The sequence below is a fragment of the Oncorhynchus mykiss genome, chromosome 13 (genome assembly GCF_057628025.1).
Source record: "Oncorhynchus mykiss isolate SJ-2025 chromosome 13, ASM5762802v1, whole genome shotgun sequence".
Lineage (NCBI taxonomy): Eukaryota > Metazoa > Chordata > Actinopteri > Salmoniformes > Salmonidae > Oncorhynchus > Oncorhynchus mykiss.
Window position 1 is genome coordinate 662,501 of NC_143034.1, and position 19,512 is coordinate 682,012.

Sequence of the window (19,512 nt, forward strand, 5' to 3'; positions counted from 1 at the left end):
AGAGGAGGGGGAGGGGGGAGAGAGAGAGAGAGGGGAGGGAGGAGAGATAGAAAGTGAGAGAGAGGGAGGAGAGAGAGGAGGGGTAGGGAGGAGAGGGGGAGGGTGGGAGGAGAAAGAGAGAGAGTGGAGGGAGGAGAGAGAGAGGAGGGGGAGGGAGGCGAGAGCGAGAGAAGAGGGGGAGGGAGGAGAGAGAGGAGGTGGAGGGAAGAGAGAGAGGAGAGAGAGAGAAGAGGGGGATTAGAGAAAGAGGAGGGAGGGGAGAGAGATGGGGGGAGAGAGCAAAAAATAGAGAAATCAGGTCATCCGTTGTCATAGTAATTGTGTTCTGACCTCTGAGACAATGACAGTCTATTCAGTGACACCAGAACAACGACTGGGCTGTGTGGTGTGATATATCATACTGATATCTTGGTGAAGACAGACAGCATCAGAGAGAGAACAGACAGGGCTGTGTGGTGTGTTATATCATACTGATATCTTGGTGAAGACAGACAGCATCAGAGAGAGAACAGACAGGGCTGTGTGGTATATCATACTGATATATTGGTGAAGACAGACAGCATCAGAGAGAGAACAGACAGGGCTGTGTGGTGTGATATATCATACTGATATCTTGGTGAAGACAGACAGCATCAGAGAGAGAACAGACAGGGCTGTGTGGTGTGTTATATCATACTGATATCTTGGTGAAGACAGACAGCATCAGAGAGAGAACAGACAGGGCTGTGTGATATATCATACTGATATCTTGGTGAAGACAGACAGCATCAGAGAGAGAACAGACAGGGCTGTGTGATATATCATACTGATATCTTGGTGAAGACAGACAGCATCAGAGAGAGAACAGACAGGTAGGTTCTGATCCTCTCCCCTCCGAACCGACGACCCAGGTACTCCGGCATGGTCACGATCTGGAACAAACACACTGTCTGTTTAAGAGTGACGCCCAGCAGAGGAATGTTCAGGTTAAAGAATTCTTCAACTAGCTGCAACACGCAGGAAAGGGTGCAGGTACACACTCTGACTGTGTGTGTGTGTGTGTGTGTGTGTGTGTGTGTGTGTGTGTGTGTGTGTGTGTGTGTGTGTGTGTGTGTGTGTGTGTGTGTGTGTTTGTTTGTTTGTCTGTGTGTGTGAACTCACCCCTGAAGACACATAGACTGGTACAAACACCCAAGCCAATGCCAGCAACACATAGGTGGCCTGAGAGACAGAGAGAGGGAGACAGAGAGAGAGAGAGAGAGATGAGAGAGAGAGAGATAGGGGAGAGAGAGAGAGGGAGGCAGAGAGATTGTGGGAGAGAGAGAGAGAGACAGAGATAGGGGGAGAAATAGAAAGGTTTCATTAACTGTGAGACTGCCCCCTGTTGTCTGCTGATGGTACTACTACTATACATAATAATCAGCTGGTTACACTGCCCCCTGATGGTACTACTACTATACATAATAATCAGCTGGTTACACTGCCCCCTGCTGTCTGCTGATGGTACTACTACTATACATAATAATCAGCTGGTTACACTGCCCCCTGATGGTACTACTACTATACATAATAATCAGCTGGTTACACTGCCCCCTGCTGTCTGCTGATGGTACTACTACTATACATAATAATCAGCTGGTTACACTGCCCCCTGCTGTCTGCTGATGGTACTACTACTATACATAATAATCAGCTGGTTACACTGCCCCCTGCTGTCTGCTGATGGTACTACTACTATACATAATAATCAGCTGGTTGTCTGAACAGTGAAATGCTCAGCCTGAAAAAAAGTCTGACCTGGATTTGACAGAGAATTGAATTAGAATTTGTAGAATTAACCCCAACGATGGCACGGTGTGTGTATGCAGTAGGGGTGAGTGGGGGGACCACTGGGGAAGCTGTGTATGCAGTAGGGGAAGCTGTGTATGCAGTAGGGGTGAGTGGGGGAATCCACGGGGGAAGGTTAGTAGGGGTGAGTGGGGGAATCCACTGGGGATGGTTAGTAGGGGTGAGTGGGGGAATCCACTGGGGAAGGTTAGTAGGGGTGAGTGGGGGAAACCACTGGGGATGGTTAGTAGGGGTGAGTGGGGGAATCCACTGGGGAAGGTTAGTAGGGGTGAGTGGGGTAAACCACTGGGGAAGGTTAGTAGGGGTGAGTGGGGGAATCCACTGGGGAAGGTTAGTAGGGGTGAGTGGGGGAAACCACTGGGGAAGGTTAGTAGGGGTGAGTGGGGGAATCCACTGGGGAAGGTTAGTAGGGGTGAGTGGGGGAAACCACTGGGGAAGGTTAGTAGGGGTGAGTGGGGGAAACCACTGGGGAAGGTTAGTAGGGGTGAGTGGGGGAAACCACTGGGGAAGGTTAGTAGGGGTGAGTGGGGGAAACCACTGGGGAAGGTTAGTAGGGGTGAGTGGGGGAATCCACTGGGGAAGGTTAGTAGGGGTGAGTGGGGGAAACCACTGGGGAAGGTTAGTAGGGGTGAGTGGGGGAAACCACTGGGGAAGGTTAGTAGGGGTGAGTGGGGGAATCCACTGGGGAAGGTTAGTAGGGGTGAGTGGGGGAATCCACTGGGGAAGGTTAGTAGGGGTGAGTGGGGGAAACCACTGGGGAAGGTTAGTAGGGGTGAGTGGGGGAAACCACTTGGGATGGTTAGTAGGGGTGAGTGGGGGAAACCACTGGGGAAGGTTAGTAGGGGTGAGTGGGGGAAACCACTGGGGAAGGTTAGTAGGGGTGAGTGGGGGAAACCACGGGGGAAGGTTAGTAGGGGTGTAACATCCTGCGCTGTTTGTTCTATAACATGTTAATTTACATTCGGAAACTATTCAGACCACTTGACCTTTTCCACATTTGGTTACGTCTATTCTAAAATCTATTAAATCAAATGTTTTCCTCATTAATCTACACTCAGTAACCCAGAATGACAAAGTGAAAACAGATTTTTTTGCAAATGTATTAAAAAATAAAAACAGAAATAACTTATTTACATAAATATTAAGACCCTTTACTATGAGACTAAATTGATCTCAGGTGCATCCTGTTTCCATTGATCATCCTTGAGATGTTTCTACAACTTGATTGGAGTCCATCTGTGGTAAATTCAATTGATTGAACATGATTTGGAAAGGCACACACCTGTCTATATAAGGTCCCACAGTCGACAGTGCATGTCAGAGCAAAAAACAAGCCATGAGGTCAAAGGAATTCTCCATAGAATTTCGAGACAGGATTGTGACGAGGCACAGATCTGGGGAAGGGTACCAACACATTTCTGCAGCATTGAAGATCCCCAAGAACACAGTGGCTTCCATCAATCTTAAATGGAAGAAGTTTAGATCCATCAAGACACTTCCTTGACCTCGCCGCCTGGCCAAACGGAGCAATCGGTGGAGAAGGGCCTTGGTCAGGGAGGTGACTAAGAACCCGATGGTCACTCTGACAGAGCTCCAGAGTTCCTCTGTGGAGATGGGAGAACCTTCCAGAAGGACAACCATCTCTGCAGCACTCCACCAATCAGGTAGAGGGGCCAAATGGAAGCCACTCCTCAGTAAAAGTCACATGACAGCTCACGAAAGTTTGCCAAAAGGCAGCTAAAGACTCTCAGACCATGAGAAACAAGATTCTCTGGTCTTATGAAACCAAGATTGAACTCTTTGGCCTGAATGCCAAGCGTCACGTCTGGAGGAAACCTGGAACCATCCCTACTGTGAAGCATGGTGGTTGCAGCATCATGCTGTGGGAATGTTTTTCAGCGGCAGGGACTGGGAGACTCGTCAAGATCGAGGGAAAGATGAACGGCGCAAAGTACAGAGAAATCCTTGATGAAAACCTGCTCAGGACCTCAGACTGGGGCGAAGGTTCACCTTCCAACAGGACAACGACCTTAAGCACAAGTCTCTGAATGTCCTTGAGTGGCCCAGCCAGAACCCGGAATTGATCGAACATCTCTGGAGACCTGAAAGAATCTGTGCAGCGACGCTCCCCATCCAACCTGGCAGAGCTTGAGAGGATCTGCAGAGAAGAATGGGAGAAACTCCCCAAATACAGGTGTGCCAAGCTTGTAGCGTCATACCCAAGAAGACTCAAGGCTGTAATCGCTGCCAAAGGTGCTTCAACAGAGTACTGAGTAAAGGGTCTGAATACTTATGTAAATGTCATATTTCAGTTTTAAAATATTTCTAAAAACCGTTTTCTTTGTCATTATGGGGTATTATGGGTAGATTGATTTTAGAATAAGGCTGAAACGTAACAAAATGTGGAACAAGTCAAGGGGTCTGAATGCACTTTATATGCCTTGCCACTGTGATAAACAGGCCTAAAGGCCTTGCCACTGATAAACAGACCTAAAGGCCTTGCCACTGATAAACAGGCCTAAAGGCCTTGCCACTGATAAACAGGCCTAAAGGCCTTGCCACTGATAAACAGGCCTAAAGGCCTTGCCACTGATAAACAGGCCTAAAGGCCTTGCCACTGATAAACAGGCCTAAAGGCCTTGCCACTGATAAACAGGCCTAAAGGCCTTGCCACTGTGATAAACAGGCCTAAAGGCCTTGCCACTGATAAACAGACCTAAAGGCCTTGCCACTGATAAACAGGCCTAAAGGCCTTGCCACTGATAAACAGGCCTAAAGGCCTTGCCACTGATAAACAGGCCTAAAGGCCTTGCCACTGTGATAAACAGGCCTAAAGGCCTTGCCACTGATAAACAGACCTAAAGGCCTTGCCACTGATAAACAGGCCTAAAGGCCTTGCCACTGTGATAAACAGGCCTAAAGGCCTTGCCACTGATAAACAGGCCTAAAGGCCTTGCCATTGATAAACAGGCCTAAAGGCCTTGCCACTGTGATAAACAGGCCTAAAGGCCTTGCCACTGGGATAAACAGACCTAAAGGCCTTGCCACTGTGATAAACAGGCCTAAAGGCCTTGCCACTGGGATAAACAGACCTAAAGGCCTTGCCACTGATAAACAGGCCTAAAGGCCTTGCCACTGTGATAAACAGACCTAAAGGCCTTGCCACTGATAAACAGGCCTAAAGGCCTTGCCACTGTGATAAACAGGCCTAAAGGCCTTGCCACTGGGATAAACAGGCCTAAAGGCCTTGCCACTGTGATAAACAGACCTAAAGGCCTTGCCACTGTGATAAACAGGCCTAAAGGCCTTGCCACTGGGATAAACAGACCTAAAGGCCTTGCCACTGATAAACAGGCCTAAAGGCCTTGCCACTGTGATAAACAGACCTAAAGGCCTTGCCACTGTGATAAACAGGCCTAAATGCCTTGCCACTGATAAACAGGCCTAAAGGCCTTGCCACTGATAAACAGACCTAAAGGCCTTGCCACTGTGATAAACAGGCCTAAAGGCCTTGCCACTGGGATAAACAGGCCTAAAGGCCTTGCCACTGTGATAAACAGGCCTAAAGGCCTTGCCACTGATAAACAGACCTAAAGGCCTTGCCACTGTGATAAACAGGCCTAAAGGCCTTGCCACTGTGATAAACAGACCTAAAGGCCTTGCCACTGTGATAAACAGGCCTAAAGGCCTTGCCACTGGGATAAACAGGCCTAAAGGCCTTGCCACTGATAAACAGGCCTAAAGGCCTTGCCACTGTGATAAACAGGCCTAAAGGCCTTGCCACTGTGATAAACAGGCCTAAAGGCCTTCCCACTGATAAACAGGCCTAAAGGCCTTGCCACTGTGATAAACAGGCCTAAAGGCCTTGCCACTGTGATAAACAGGCCTAAAGGCCTTGCCACTGTGATAAACAGGCCTAAAGGCCTTGCCACTGTGATAAACAGGCCTAAAGGCCTTGCCACTGTGATAAACAGGCCTAAAGGCCTTGCCACTGTGATAAACAGGCCTAAAGGCCTTGCCACTGTGATAAACAGGCCTAAAGGCCTTGCCACTGATAAACAGGCCTAAAGGCCTTGCCACTGTGATAAACAGGCCTAAAGGCCTTGCCACTGTGATAAACAGGCCTAAAGGCCTTGCCACTGTGATAAACAGGCCTAAAGGCCTTGCCACTGTGATAAACAGGCCTAAAGGCCTTGCCACTGATAAACAGGCCTAAAGGCCTTGCCACTGTGATAAACAGGCCTAAAGGCCTTGCCACTGATAAACAGGCCTAAAGGCCTTGCCACTGTGATAAACAGGCCTAAAGGCCTTGCCACTGGGATAAACAGGCCTAAAGGCCTTGCCACTGATAAACAGGCCTAAAGGCCTTGCCACTGTGATAAACAGGCCTAAAGGCCTTGCCACTGATAAACAGGCCTAAAGGCCTTGCCACTGTGATAAACAGGCCTAAAGGCCTTGCCACTGTGATAAACAGGCCTAAAGGCCTTGCCACTGATAAACAGGCCTAAAGGCCTTGCCACTGTGATAAACAGGCCTAAAGGCCTTGCCACTGTGATAAACAGGCCTAAAGGCCTTGCCACTGTGATAAACAGGCCTAAAGGCCTTGCCACTGTGATAAACAGGCCTAAAGGCCTTGCCACTGATAAACAGGCCTAAAGGCCTTGCCACTGTGATAAACAGGCCTAAAGGCCTTGCCACTGTGATAAACAGGCCTAAAGGCCTTGCCACTGATAAACAGGCCTAAAGGCCTTGCCACTGTGATAAACAGGCCTAAAGGCCTTGCCACTGATAAACAGACCTAAAGGCCTTGCCACTGTGATAAACAGGCCTAAAGGCCTTGCCACTGTGATAAACAGGCCTAAAGGCCTTGCCACTGTGATAAACAGGCCTAAAGGCCTTGCCACTGTGATAAACAGGCCTAAAGGCCTTGCCACTGTGATAAACAGGCCTAAAGGCAGGGACAATAAGAAGACACACATTTGTTTAATCTCAAAAGCAGAGAGCAACCTCTGTCCGGTGAAGTGCACAAAGCCATTTGCTTCTAACAAACAGTCAGATGACCTACAGCAAGGTCAAGCAAGGTTCATGTTTCAGACATTATGGGACCACTAAACAACTATTGATTTAAAACCACGGAGAGTTTAGCGTGTACAGTTAAGATCTGCCTTCAATTAGCCTTTTACACAACGGGCCATTGGAACACTGCGATAAATTTGGATTAGCAAACACAACAGGCCATTGGAACACTGTGATAAACTTGGATTAGCAAACACAACGGGCCATTGGAACACTGCGATAAATTTGGATTAGCAAACACAACAGGCCATTGGAACACTGTGATAAACTTGGATTAGCAAACACAACAGGCCATTGGAACACTGTGATAAACTTGGATTAGCAAACACAACGGGCCATTGGAACACTGTGATAAACTTGGATTAGCAAACACAACGGGCCATTGGAACACTGTGATAAACTTGGATTAGCAAACACAACAGGCCATTGGAACACTGTGATAAACTTGGATTAGCAAACACAACGGGCCATTGGAACACTGTGATAAACTTGGATTAGCAAACACAACGGGCCATTGGAACACTGTGATAAACTTGGATTAGCAAACACAACGGGCCATTGGAACACTGATAAACTTGGATTAGCAAACACAACGGGCCATTGGAACACTGATAAACTTGGATTAGCAAACACAACGGGCCATTGGAACACTGTGATAAACTTGGATTAGCAAACACAACGGGCCATTGGAACACTGATAAACTTGGATTAGCAAACACAACAGGCCATTGGAACACTGTGATAAACTTGGATTAGCAAACACAACGGGCCATTGGAACACTGTGATAAACTTGGATTAGCAAACACAACGGGCCATTGGAACACTGTGATAAACTTGGATTAGCAAACACAACGGGCCATTGGAACACTGTGATAAACTTGGATTAGCAAACACAACGGGCCATTGGAACACTGATAAACTTGGATTAGCAAACACAACAGGCCATTGGAACACTGTGATAAACTTGGATTAGCAAACACAACGGGCCATTGGAACACTGTGATAAACTTGGATTAGCAAACACAACAGGCCATTGGAACACTGTGATAAACTTGGATTAGCAAACACAACGGGCCATTGGAACACTGTGATAAACTTGGATTAGCAAACACAACAGGCCATTGGAACACTGTGATAAACTTGGATTAGCAAACACAACGGGCCATTGGAACACTGTGATAAACTTGGATTAGCAAACACAACAGGCCATTGGAACACTGTGATAAACTTGGATTAGCAAACACAACGGGCCATTGGAACACTGTGATAAACTTGGATTAGCAAACACAACAGGCCATTGGAACACTGTGATAAACTTGGATTAGCAAACACAACGGGCCATTGGAACACTGATAAACTTGGATTAGCAAACACAACAGGCCATTGGAACACTGTGATAAACTTGGATTAGCAAACACAACGGGCCATTGGAACACTGATAAACTTGGATTAGCAAACACAACAGGCCATTGGAACACTGTGATAAACTTGGATTAGCAAACACAACGGGCCATTGGAACACTGTGATAAACTTGGATTAGCAAACACAACGGGCCATTGGAACACTGTGATAAACTTGGATTAGCAAACACAACGGGCCATTGGAACACTGTGATAAACTTGGATTAGCAAACACAACAGGCCATTGGAACACTGTAATTTCTGATCAATTTGATGTTATTTTAAATGGACCAAAAATGTGCTTTTCTTTCAAAAACAAGGACATTTGTAAGTGGCCCTGAACTTTTGAACGGTAGTGTAAATTACTCAGTAACTCAGTGACTCATGTTTGCATCTCAATGTGATAAAAAACAGCCTGCATGTTCCTCACAAAGAGGACAACTGCTGTTACTGAGCCAGATGTCTGTGTTTCAGGGGAGAAAAACAGTCCTATGTTGTTCTGTCTGTCTGTATGCTGATATGTTGCTCTGTCTGTCTGTCTGCTGATATGTTGCTCTGTCTGTCTGTGTGCTGATATGTTGCTCTGTCTGAATGCGTGCTGATATGTTGCTCTGTCTATCTGTGGGCTGATATGTTGCTCTGTCTGAATGCGTGCTGATATGTTGCTCTGTCTATCTGTGTGCTGATATGTTGCTCTGTCTGTCTGCGTGCTGATATGTTGCTCTGTCTGTCTGTCTGCGTGCTGATATGTGGCTCTGTCTGTCTGCGTGCTAATATGTTGCTCTGTCTGTCTGTGTGCTGATATGTTGCTCTGTCTGTCTGCGTGCTGATATGTTGCTCTGTCTGTCTGCGTGCTGATATGTTGCTCTGTCTGTCTGTCTGTGTGCTGATATGTGGCTCTGTCTGTCTGCGTGCTGATATTTTGCTATGTCTGTCTGTGTGCTGATATGTGGCTCTGTCTGTCTGCGTGCTGATATGTTGCTCTGTCTGTCTGCGTGCTGCTTGTCCTTTGTTGCAACCACTCTTCCAGCTCCACTCTTCCAGCTCCACTCTTCCTACAACCACTCTTCCAGCTCCGCTCTTCCAGCTCCACTCTTCCTACAACCACTCTTCCAGCTCCACTCTTCCAGCTCCACTCTTCCTACAACCACTCTTCCAGCTCCACTCTTCCAGCTCCACTCTTCCAGCTCCACTCTTCCTACAACCACTCTTCCAGCTCCGCTCTTCCAGCTCCACTCTTCCTACAACCCCTCTTCCAGCTCCACTCTTCCAGCTCCACTCTTCCTACAACCACTCTTCCAGCACTCTTCCTACAACCACTCTTCCAGCACTCTTCCTACAACCACTCTTCCTACAGCCACTCTTCCAGCTCCACTCTTCCATCAACCACTCTTCCAGCTCCACCCTTCCTACAACCACTCTTTCAGCTCCACTCTTCCTACAACCACTCTTCCAGCTCCGCTCTTCCTACAGCCACTCTTCCAGCTCCACTCTTCCATAAACCACTCTTCCAGCAACTACTCTTCCTACAACCACTCTTCCTGCTCCACTCTTCCAGCAACCACTCTTCCTACAACCACTCTTCCAGCAACCACTCTTCCTACAACCACTCTTCCTACAACCACTCTTCCTACAACCACTCTTCCAGCAACCACTCTTCCTACAACCACTCTTCCAGCAACCACTCTTCCAGCAACCACTCTTCCTACAACCACTCTTCCTACAACCACTCTTCCAGCAACCACTCTTCCAGCAACCACTCTTCCTACAACCACTCTTCCAGCAACCACTCTTTCTACAACCACTCTTCCAGCAACCACTCTTCCTACAACCACTCTTCCAGCAACCACTCTTCCTACAACCACTCTTCCTACAACCACTCTTCCTACAACCACTCTTCCAGCAACCACTCTTCCTACAACCACTCTTCCAGCAACCACTCTTCCAGCAACCACTCTTCCTACAACCACTCTTCCTACAACCACTCTTCCAGCAACCACTCTTCCAGCAACCACTCTTCCTACAACCACTCTTCCAGCAACCACTCTTTCTACAACCACTCTTCCAGCAACCACTCTTCCTACAACCACTCTTCCTACAACCACTCTTCCAGCTCCACTCTTCCAACAACCACTCTATCTACAACCACTCTTCCAGCAACCACTCTTCCTACAACCACTCTTCCAGCAACCACTCTTCCTACAACCACTCTTCTAGCTCCACTCTTCCAGCTCCACTCTTCCAGCAACCACTCTTCCAGCTCCACTCTTCCAGCAACCACTCTTCCTACAACCACTCTTCCTACAACCACTCTTCCAGCAACCACTCTTCCTACAACCACTCTTCCAGCAACCACTCTTCCTACAACCACTCTTCTAGCTCCACTCTTCCAGCTCCACTCTTCCAGCAACCACTCTTCCAGCAACCACTCTTCCTACAACCACTCTTCCAGCTCCACTCTTCCTACAACCACTCTTCCAGCAACCACTCTTCCAGCTCCACTCTTCCAGCAACCACTCTTCCAGCTCCACTCTTCCTACAACCACTCTTCCAGCAACCACTCTTCCAGCACCACTCTTCATACAACCACTCTTCCAGCAACCACTCTTCCAGCTCCACTCTTCCAGCAACCACTCTTCCTACAACCACTCTTCCAGCAAGCACTCTTCCAGCTCCACTCTTCCTACAACCACTCTTCCTACAACCACTCTTCCTACAACCACTCTTCCAGCAAGCACTCTTCCAGCTCCACTCTTCCTACAACCACTCTTCCTACAACCACTCTTCCAGCACCACTCTTCATACAACCACTCTTCCAGCTCTGCTTAGTCTAATACAATGACAACTTAAAGATACCAAAAACGATTTAGTCCAATCAACTTAAGCTAAATATAATGTTAATGTCCATGGTTCTGATTTCTGTGTGTGTGTGTGTGTGTTTGTGCAAGTAGAAAAACATATTGACTCACCCTACCTGTAGAGAAACGCCAACACCATCCTCCTCTCTTTCATGTTGCCTAAACGGTCTTTCACTCTGTCATACAGTACACGCTTTTCGTTTTTTGTGGTCCTAGGCTACCTGGCTAAAATGCTAGCTCGCTAACCTAACTTCCATTCATGGCCAACGTTAGCTAGGTAACATCAGCCTTCTACATCTAGCTACATGTTGAACTCCCATCCTCTCAGACCAGGGGTAAAACAATGTATGAATTAATGGTTGGATCAGAATCACAGTTATAATCATTGGCCACAGAGAACTAAGTAAAACCACAAGTCCAAATCCCTATATCCATCCCATGGGTAATTTAGGAAACTGAGCCTTTGAAGAAAAAAAAATGTACCCCTTTTTTTCTCCCCAATTTTGTGGTATCCAATTGGTAGTTACAGTCTTGTCTCATCGCTGCAACTCCCGTACAGACTCGGGAGAGGCGAAGGTCGAGAGCCATGCGTCCTCCGAAACACAACCAAACCAAGCCGCACTGCTTCTTGACACAATGCACATCCAAACCGGAAGCTAGCCGCACCAATGTGTCGGAGGAAACACTGTGCACCTAGCGACCTGGTCAGTGCGCACTGCGCCCGGCCCGCCACAGGAGCCGCTAGTGCACGATGAGACAAAGATATCCCTACCGGCCAAACCCTCCCTATCCCGGACGACGCTGGGCCAATTGTGCGCCGCCCCATCGGCCTCCCGGTCGCGGCCGGCTGCGACAGAGCCTGGGCTCGAACCCAGAATCTCTGGTGGCACAGCTTAGACCACTGCGCCACCCACGAGGACTCGGAAACGGACCATTTTAGCTAGCTAGCCACCGGAGGACAACAACACAAGGAGATGCAATGATTCAAGTTGTTTCTGTCAATGACGTATCTCTTTTGATGCGATGTGATTGGAGACAAGCCTTCCCTTGACACATTGTTTTGGTGTGCCAGGACCATTCATGACGTATCTCTCTCGATGTGATTGGAGAGAAGCCTTCCCCTGATACGTTGTTTTGGTGTGCCAGGACCATTCATGACGTATCTCTCTCTCTCGATGTGATTGGAGAGAAGCCTTCCCCTGATACGTTGTTTTGGTGTGCCAGGACCATTCAGTTGAGCTCAACGCTGATTATTTATTAATGTTTTTATCAAGGGAGGCCAAATGCTCGCTGGCTTCACTTGCCTTCAATGCTTCGGGCAGCAACAATGTCATACTCTTTATGACCAGACCGAATCCGATAGATGGGGACACACACAGAGACAGAGGGGGATCTGTTTCACTCGCTCAGATGCTTCATCCGCTGGGATGCTTCATCCGCTGGGATGCTTCATCCGCTGGGATGCTTCATCCGCTGGGATGCTTCATCCGCTGGGATACATTCAGCCTCTTGTGAATTGAAGGACAATTATGAAAACTTAGATGAAAGAGAAATATTTTAAATGTTTTTTTCATGGTCAATTTTCTGGGGAAGCCTGGCTTCCATTGGCATCCATGAATACGCACCACTGTGTGTGTAAATGTACGTGTGTGTGTGTGTGTGTGTGTGTGTGTGTGTGTCCTTACGTTCCATTCGAAGCCAGCTACAGCGATGCCTCCGGCAGCTCCTGTTCCAGCCAGACCGATGAACAGACCAGAGCCCTCGCTACTGGCAAACAGAGAGGCTCCGATCTACACACAGATACACACAGACACACAGATACACGCAGACACACACACAAACCCCGCACACAGATACACACAGACACACACAAACACCGCACACAGATACACACAGATACCACACACAGACACACACAAACACCACCCACAGATACACACAGATACACACACAAACACCACACACAGATACACACATACACACACAAACACCGCACACAGATACACACAGATACCACACACAGATACACACAGATACACACATACACCGCACACAGATACACACAGACACACACAAACACCACCCACAGATACACACAGATACACACACAAACACCACACACAGATACACACATACACACACAAACACCGCACACAGACACACACAAACACCACACACAGATACACACAGATACCACACACAGATACACACAGATACACAGACACACACAAACACCACACACAGATACACACAGACACACACAAACACCACACACAGATACACACAGACACACACAAACACCACACACAGATACACACAGATACACACAGACACACACAAACCCCGCACACAGATACACACAGACACACAAACACCACACACAGATACACACAGACACACACAAACACCACACACAGATACACACAGACACACACAGACACACACAAACACAGCACACAGATACACACAGACACACACAAACACCACACACAGATACACACAGATACACACACAAACACCACACACAGACACACAACTGGTAAACAGAGCGGCTCTGATCTTCCACAAGAAGAGCAGGAAATGGAGGACTGTGAGATCAACAGCAGATGTAACAGACTTTAAGATCTGACTCACCGGCCACCAGGCCATGTCTCTCCCAGCCAGGAAGTATCCACTCAGAGTGTTCCTGCTGACCCTGCACGACGACTGAAAAACACACCAGAGATCCATAGTTACACAGAGTTACACACACACCGGACAGAGTTCCATAGTTACACAGAGTTACACACAAACCAGACAGAGTTCCATAGTTACACAGAGTTACACACTCACCAGACAGAGTTCCATAGTTACACACAAACCAGACAGAGTTCCATAGTTACACACAAACCAGACAGAGTTACATAGTAACACAGAGTTACACACAAACCAGACAGAGTTACATAGTAACACACATCAGACAGAGTTACATAGTAACACACATCAGACAGAGTTACATAGTAACACAGAGTTACACACACATCAGACAGAGTTACATAGTAACACAGAGTTACACACACATCAGACAGAGTTCCATAGTAACACACATCAGACAGAGTTACATAGTAACACACATCAGACAGGGTTACATAGTTACACACATCAGACAGAGTTACATAGTAACACAGAGTTACACACACATCAGACAGAGTTACATAGTAACACACATCAGACAGAGTTACATAGTAACACACATCAGACAGGGTTACATAGTTACACACATCAGACAGAGTTACATAGTAACACAGAGTTACACACACATCAGACAGAGTTACATAGTAACACACATCAGACAGAGTTACATAGTAACACACATCAGACAGACAGACAGACAGACAGACAGACAGACAGACAGACAGTATTAGGTAAGTCTCACCCGGATGCCGACGGCTACGTTGAGCAGGAAGTAAGCAGCGATGATGATGATGTCAGAGATACTGAAGGACTGGGACAGAGCAAAGAACTGGGTGGTGGAGTTGGACGCCATTACTGACCACTCACACTAACACACTCACACACACCTAACACATACACCTAACCCTAACACACACCTAACCCTAACACACACCTAACCCTAACACACACACATACCTAACCCCAGACCTGACCACTGCTTCAGACACACCGTACACTAACCCTAAACCTGACCACTGATTCACTAACCCCACACCTGACCAATGCTGCAGACACTATGGAGAACGAGTAGGAGAGAGAGAGAGAGAACAGGGGCAGGAGATCGGGGGACTTTGTGTCAATTGATGATTAAACACCTCTGCTAATGTATGTTTAGAGAAACACGCTGACACACACACTACCTGCTGGCTGGGAGGTAATGGAGTGTGTGTGTTGGAGGTCACACATGAAGCTCGTGTGAGCAGAGTGGACTCAGGTCAGACACCACCAACGGTCAGCAGAGTGGACCCAGATCAGACACCACCAACAGTCAGCAGAGTGGACTCAGGTCAGACACCACCAACAGTCAGCAGAGTGGACTCAGGTCAGACACCACCAACAGTCAGCAGAGTGGACCCAGGTCAGACACCACCAACAGTCAGCAGAGTGGACTCAGGTCAGACACCACCAACAGTCAGCAGAGTGGACTCAGGTCAGACACCACCAGCGGTCAGCAGTGTGGACCCAGGTCAGACACCACCAACGGTCAGCAGAGTGGACCCAGGTCAGACACCACCAACAGTCAGCAGAGTGGACTCAGGTCAGACACCACCAACAGTCAGCAGAGTGGACCCAGGTCAGACACCATCAACAGTCAGCAGAGTGGACTCAGGCCAGACACCACCAACAGCCTCTCACCAACGGTCAGCAGAGTGGACTCAGGTCAGACACCACCAACAGCCTCTCATCAACAGTCAGCAGAGTGGAATCAGGTCAGACACCACCAACGGTCAGCAGAGTGGACCCAGGTCAGACACCACCAACAGCCTCTCACCAACGGGCAGCAGAGTAGACCCAGGTCAGACAACACCAATGGTCAGCAGAGTGGACTCAGGTCAGACACCACCAACAGTCAGCAGAGTGGACCCAGGTCAGACACCACCAACAGCCTCTCACCAACGGTCAGCAGAGTGGACCCAGGTCAGACACCATCAACAGCCTCTCACCAACGGTCAGCAGAGTGGACTCAGGTCAGACACACCACCAACGGTCAGCAGAGTGGACCCAGGTCACACACCACCAACAGCCTCTCACCAACGGTCAGCAGAGTGGACTCAGCTCAGACACCACCAACGGTCTGCAGAGTGGACCCAGGTCAGACACCACCAACAGCCTCTCACCAACGGTCAGCAGAGTGGACACAGGTCAGACACCACCAACGGTCAGCAGAGTGGACCCAGGTCAGACACCACCAACGGTCAGCAGAGTGGACCCAGGTCAAACACCACCAACAGCCTCTCACCAACGGTCAGCAGAGTGGACCCAGGTCAGACACCACCAACAGCCTCTCATCAACAGTCAGCAGAGTGGAATCAGGTCAGACACCACCAACGGTCAGCAGAGTGGACCCAGGTCAGACACCACCAACAGCCTCTCACCAACGGTCAGCAGAGTGGACCCAGGTCAGACACCATCAACAGTCTCTCACCCACGGTCAGCAGAGTGGACTCAGGTCAGACACACCACCAACGGTCAGCAGTGGACCCAGGTCAGACACCATCAACAGCCTCTCACCAACGGTCAGCAGAGTGGACTCAGGTCAGATGACACCAACGGTCAGCAGAGTGGACTCAGGTCAGACACCACCAACGGTCTGCAGAGTGGACCCAGGTCAGACACCACCAACAGCCTCTCACCAACGGTCAGCAGAGTGGACCCAGGTCAGACACCACCAACAGTCAGCAGAGTCAGACACCTCCAACGGTCAGCAGAGTGGACCCAGGTCAGACACCACCAACAACCTCTCATCAACAGTTAGCAGAGTGGAATAAGGTCAGACACCACCAACGGTCAGCAGAGTGGACCCAGGTCAGACACCACCAACAGCCTCTCACCAACGGGCAGCAGAGTGGACTCAGGTCAAACACCACCAACGGTCAGTAGAGTGGACCCAGGTCAGACAACACCAACGGTCAGCAGAGTGGACTCAGGTCAGACACCACCAACGGTCAGCAGACTGGACCCAGGTCAAACACCACCAACAGCCTCTCACCAACGGTCAGCAGAGTGGACCCAGGTCAGACACCACCAACAGTCAGCAGAGTCAGACACCTCCAACGGTCAGCAGAGTGGACCCAGGTCAGACACCACCAACAACCTCTCATCAACAGTTAGCAGAGTGGAATCAGGTCAGACACCACCAACGGTCAGCAGAGTGGACCCAGGTCAGACACCACCAACAGCCTCTCACCAACGGGCAGCAGAGTAGACTCAGGTCAGACGACACCATCGGTCAGCAGAGTGGACTCAGGTCAGACACCACCAACGGTCTGCAGAGTGGACCCAGGTCAGACACCACCAACAGCCTCTCACCAACGGTCAGCAGAGTGGACGCAGGTCAGACACCACCAACGGTCAGCAAAGTGGACCCAGGTCAAACACCACCAACAGCCTCTCACCAACGGTCAGCAGAGTGGACCCAGGTCAGACACCACCAACGGTCAGCAGAGTGGACTCAGGTCAGACAACACCAACGGTCAGCAGAGTGGACTCAGGTCAGACACCACCAACGGTCTGCAGAATGGACCCAGGTCAGACACCATCAACAGCCTCTCACCAACAGTCAGCAGAGTGGACTCAGGTCAGACACCACCAACAGTCAGCAGAGTGGACTCAGGTCAGACACCACCAACGGTCAGCAGAGTGGACCCAGGTCAGACACCACCAACAGCCTCTCACCAGCGGTCAGCAGTGTGGACTCAGGTCAGACACCACCAACGGTCAGCAGAGTGAACCCAGGTCAAACACCACCAACAGCCCATGGTCTCACCCACGGTCAGCAGAGTGGACTCAGGTCAGACACCCCCAACGGTCTGCAGAGTGGACTCAGTTCAGACACCACCAACAGTCAGCAGAGTGGACCCAGGTCAGACACCACCAACGGTCAGCAGAGTGGACCCAGGTCAGACACCACCAACGATCAGCAGAGTGGACCCAGGTCAGACACCACCAACAGTCAGCAGAGTGGACCCAGGTCAGACACCACCAACGGTCAGCAGAGTGGACTCAGGTCAGACACCACCAGAGTGGACCCAGGTCAGACACCAACAGAGTGGACCCAGATCAAACACCACCAGAGTGGACCCAGGTCAAACACCACCAACAGTCAGCAGAGTGGACCCAGGTCAGACACCACCAACGGTCAGCAGAGTGGACTCAGGTCAGACACCACCAGAGTGGACTCAGGTCAGACACCACCAGAGTGGACCCAGGTCAGACACCACCAGAGTGGACCCAGGTCAGACACCACCAGAGTGGACCCAGGTCAGACACCACCAGAGTGGACCCAGGTCAGACACCACCAGAGTGGACCCAGGTCAGACACCACCAGAGTGGACCCAGGTCAAACACCACCAGAGTGGACCCAGGTCAAACACCACCAGAGTGGACCCAGGTCAAACACCACCAACAGTCAGCAGAGTGGACCCAGGTCAGACACCACCAGAGTGGACTCAGGTCAGACACCACCAGAGTGGACCCAGGTCAGACACCACCAGAGTGGACCCAGGTCAGACACCACCAGAGTGGACCCAGGTCAGACACCACCAGAGTGGACCCAGGTCAGACACCACCAGAGTGGACCCAGGTCAGACACCACCAGAGTGGACCCAGGTCAGACACCACCAGAGTGGACCCAGGTCAGACACCACCAGAGTGGACCCAGGTCAAACACCACCAGAGTGGACCCAGGTCAGACACCATCAACAGTCAGCAGAGTGGACTCAGGTCAGACACCACCAACGGTCTGCAGAGTGGACTCAGGTCAGACACCATCAACACCATTACTAGTCAAACACTCTAACCACTAGGCTACTTGCTGGTTACTAGTCCAACTCTCTAACCACTAGGCTACTTGCTGGTTACTAGTCCAACTCTCTAACCACTAGGCTACCTGCTGGTTACTAGTCCAACACTCTAACCACTAGGCTACCTGCTGGTTAATAGTCCAACACTCTAACCACTAGGCTACCTGCTGGTTACTAGTCCAACACTCTAACCACTAGGCTACCTGCTGGTTACTAGTCCAACGCTCCAACCACTAGGCTACCTACTGGTTACTAGTCCAACGCTCTAACCACTAGGCTACCTGCTGGTTACTGGTCCAACACTCTAACCACTAGGCTACCTGCTGGATACTAGTTCAACGCTCTAACCACTAGGCTACCTGCTGGTTACTAGTCCAACGCTCTAACCACTAGGATACCTACTGGTTACTAGTCCAACGCTCTAACCACTAGGCTACCTGCTGGTTACTGGTCCAACACTCTAACCACTAGGCTACCTGCTGGATACTAGTTCAACGCTCTAACCACTAGGCTACCTGCTGGTTACTAGTCCAACGCTCTAACCACTAGGCTACCTGCTGGTTACTGGCCCTTCTGGTGTGTTTGTGTGTCTAGGTAACATCCGTTGGTCAGTGTGTTTTAGCGAGAGAAACAGATGGCTCTGACGTCACACACACACTGCCATCACCATCAATCTCTCACACACACACACACACACACACACACACACACCGTAAACACACACACACACACACACACACACACAGACACACACACACACCGTAAACACACACACACACAGACACACAGACACACACACACACATCATAGACACAAACACACACACACCAGG

At 49.6% G+C, this 19,512-nt stretch overlaps 1 protein-coding gene across 1 annotated transcript in view; it reads right to left on the reverse strand.

The window, feature by feature from the left end:
* Positions 1-16,704, reverse strand: part of slc5a10 (solute carrier family 5 member 10) — a 91,405-nt gene extending 74,701 nt beyond the window's left edge. The window contains exons 1-5 of the mRNA XM_090194618.1: positions 14,579-16,704; positions 13,798-13,869; positions 12,849-12,953; positions 1,141-1,200; positions 807-911 (exon numbers count right to left, since the gene is read on the reverse strand). Coding sequence (XP_090050744.1) covers positions 807-911; positions 1,141-1,200; positions 12,849-12,953; positions 13,798-13,869; positions 14,579-14,689 — 453 coding nt within the window. The 5' untranslated portion in view covers positions 14,690-16,704. The remainder of the gene's footprint in view (positions 1-806; positions 912-1,140; positions 1,201-12,848; positions 12,954-13,797; positions 13,870-14,578) is intronic.
* Positions 16,705-19,512: the final 2,808 nt, after the last annotated feature.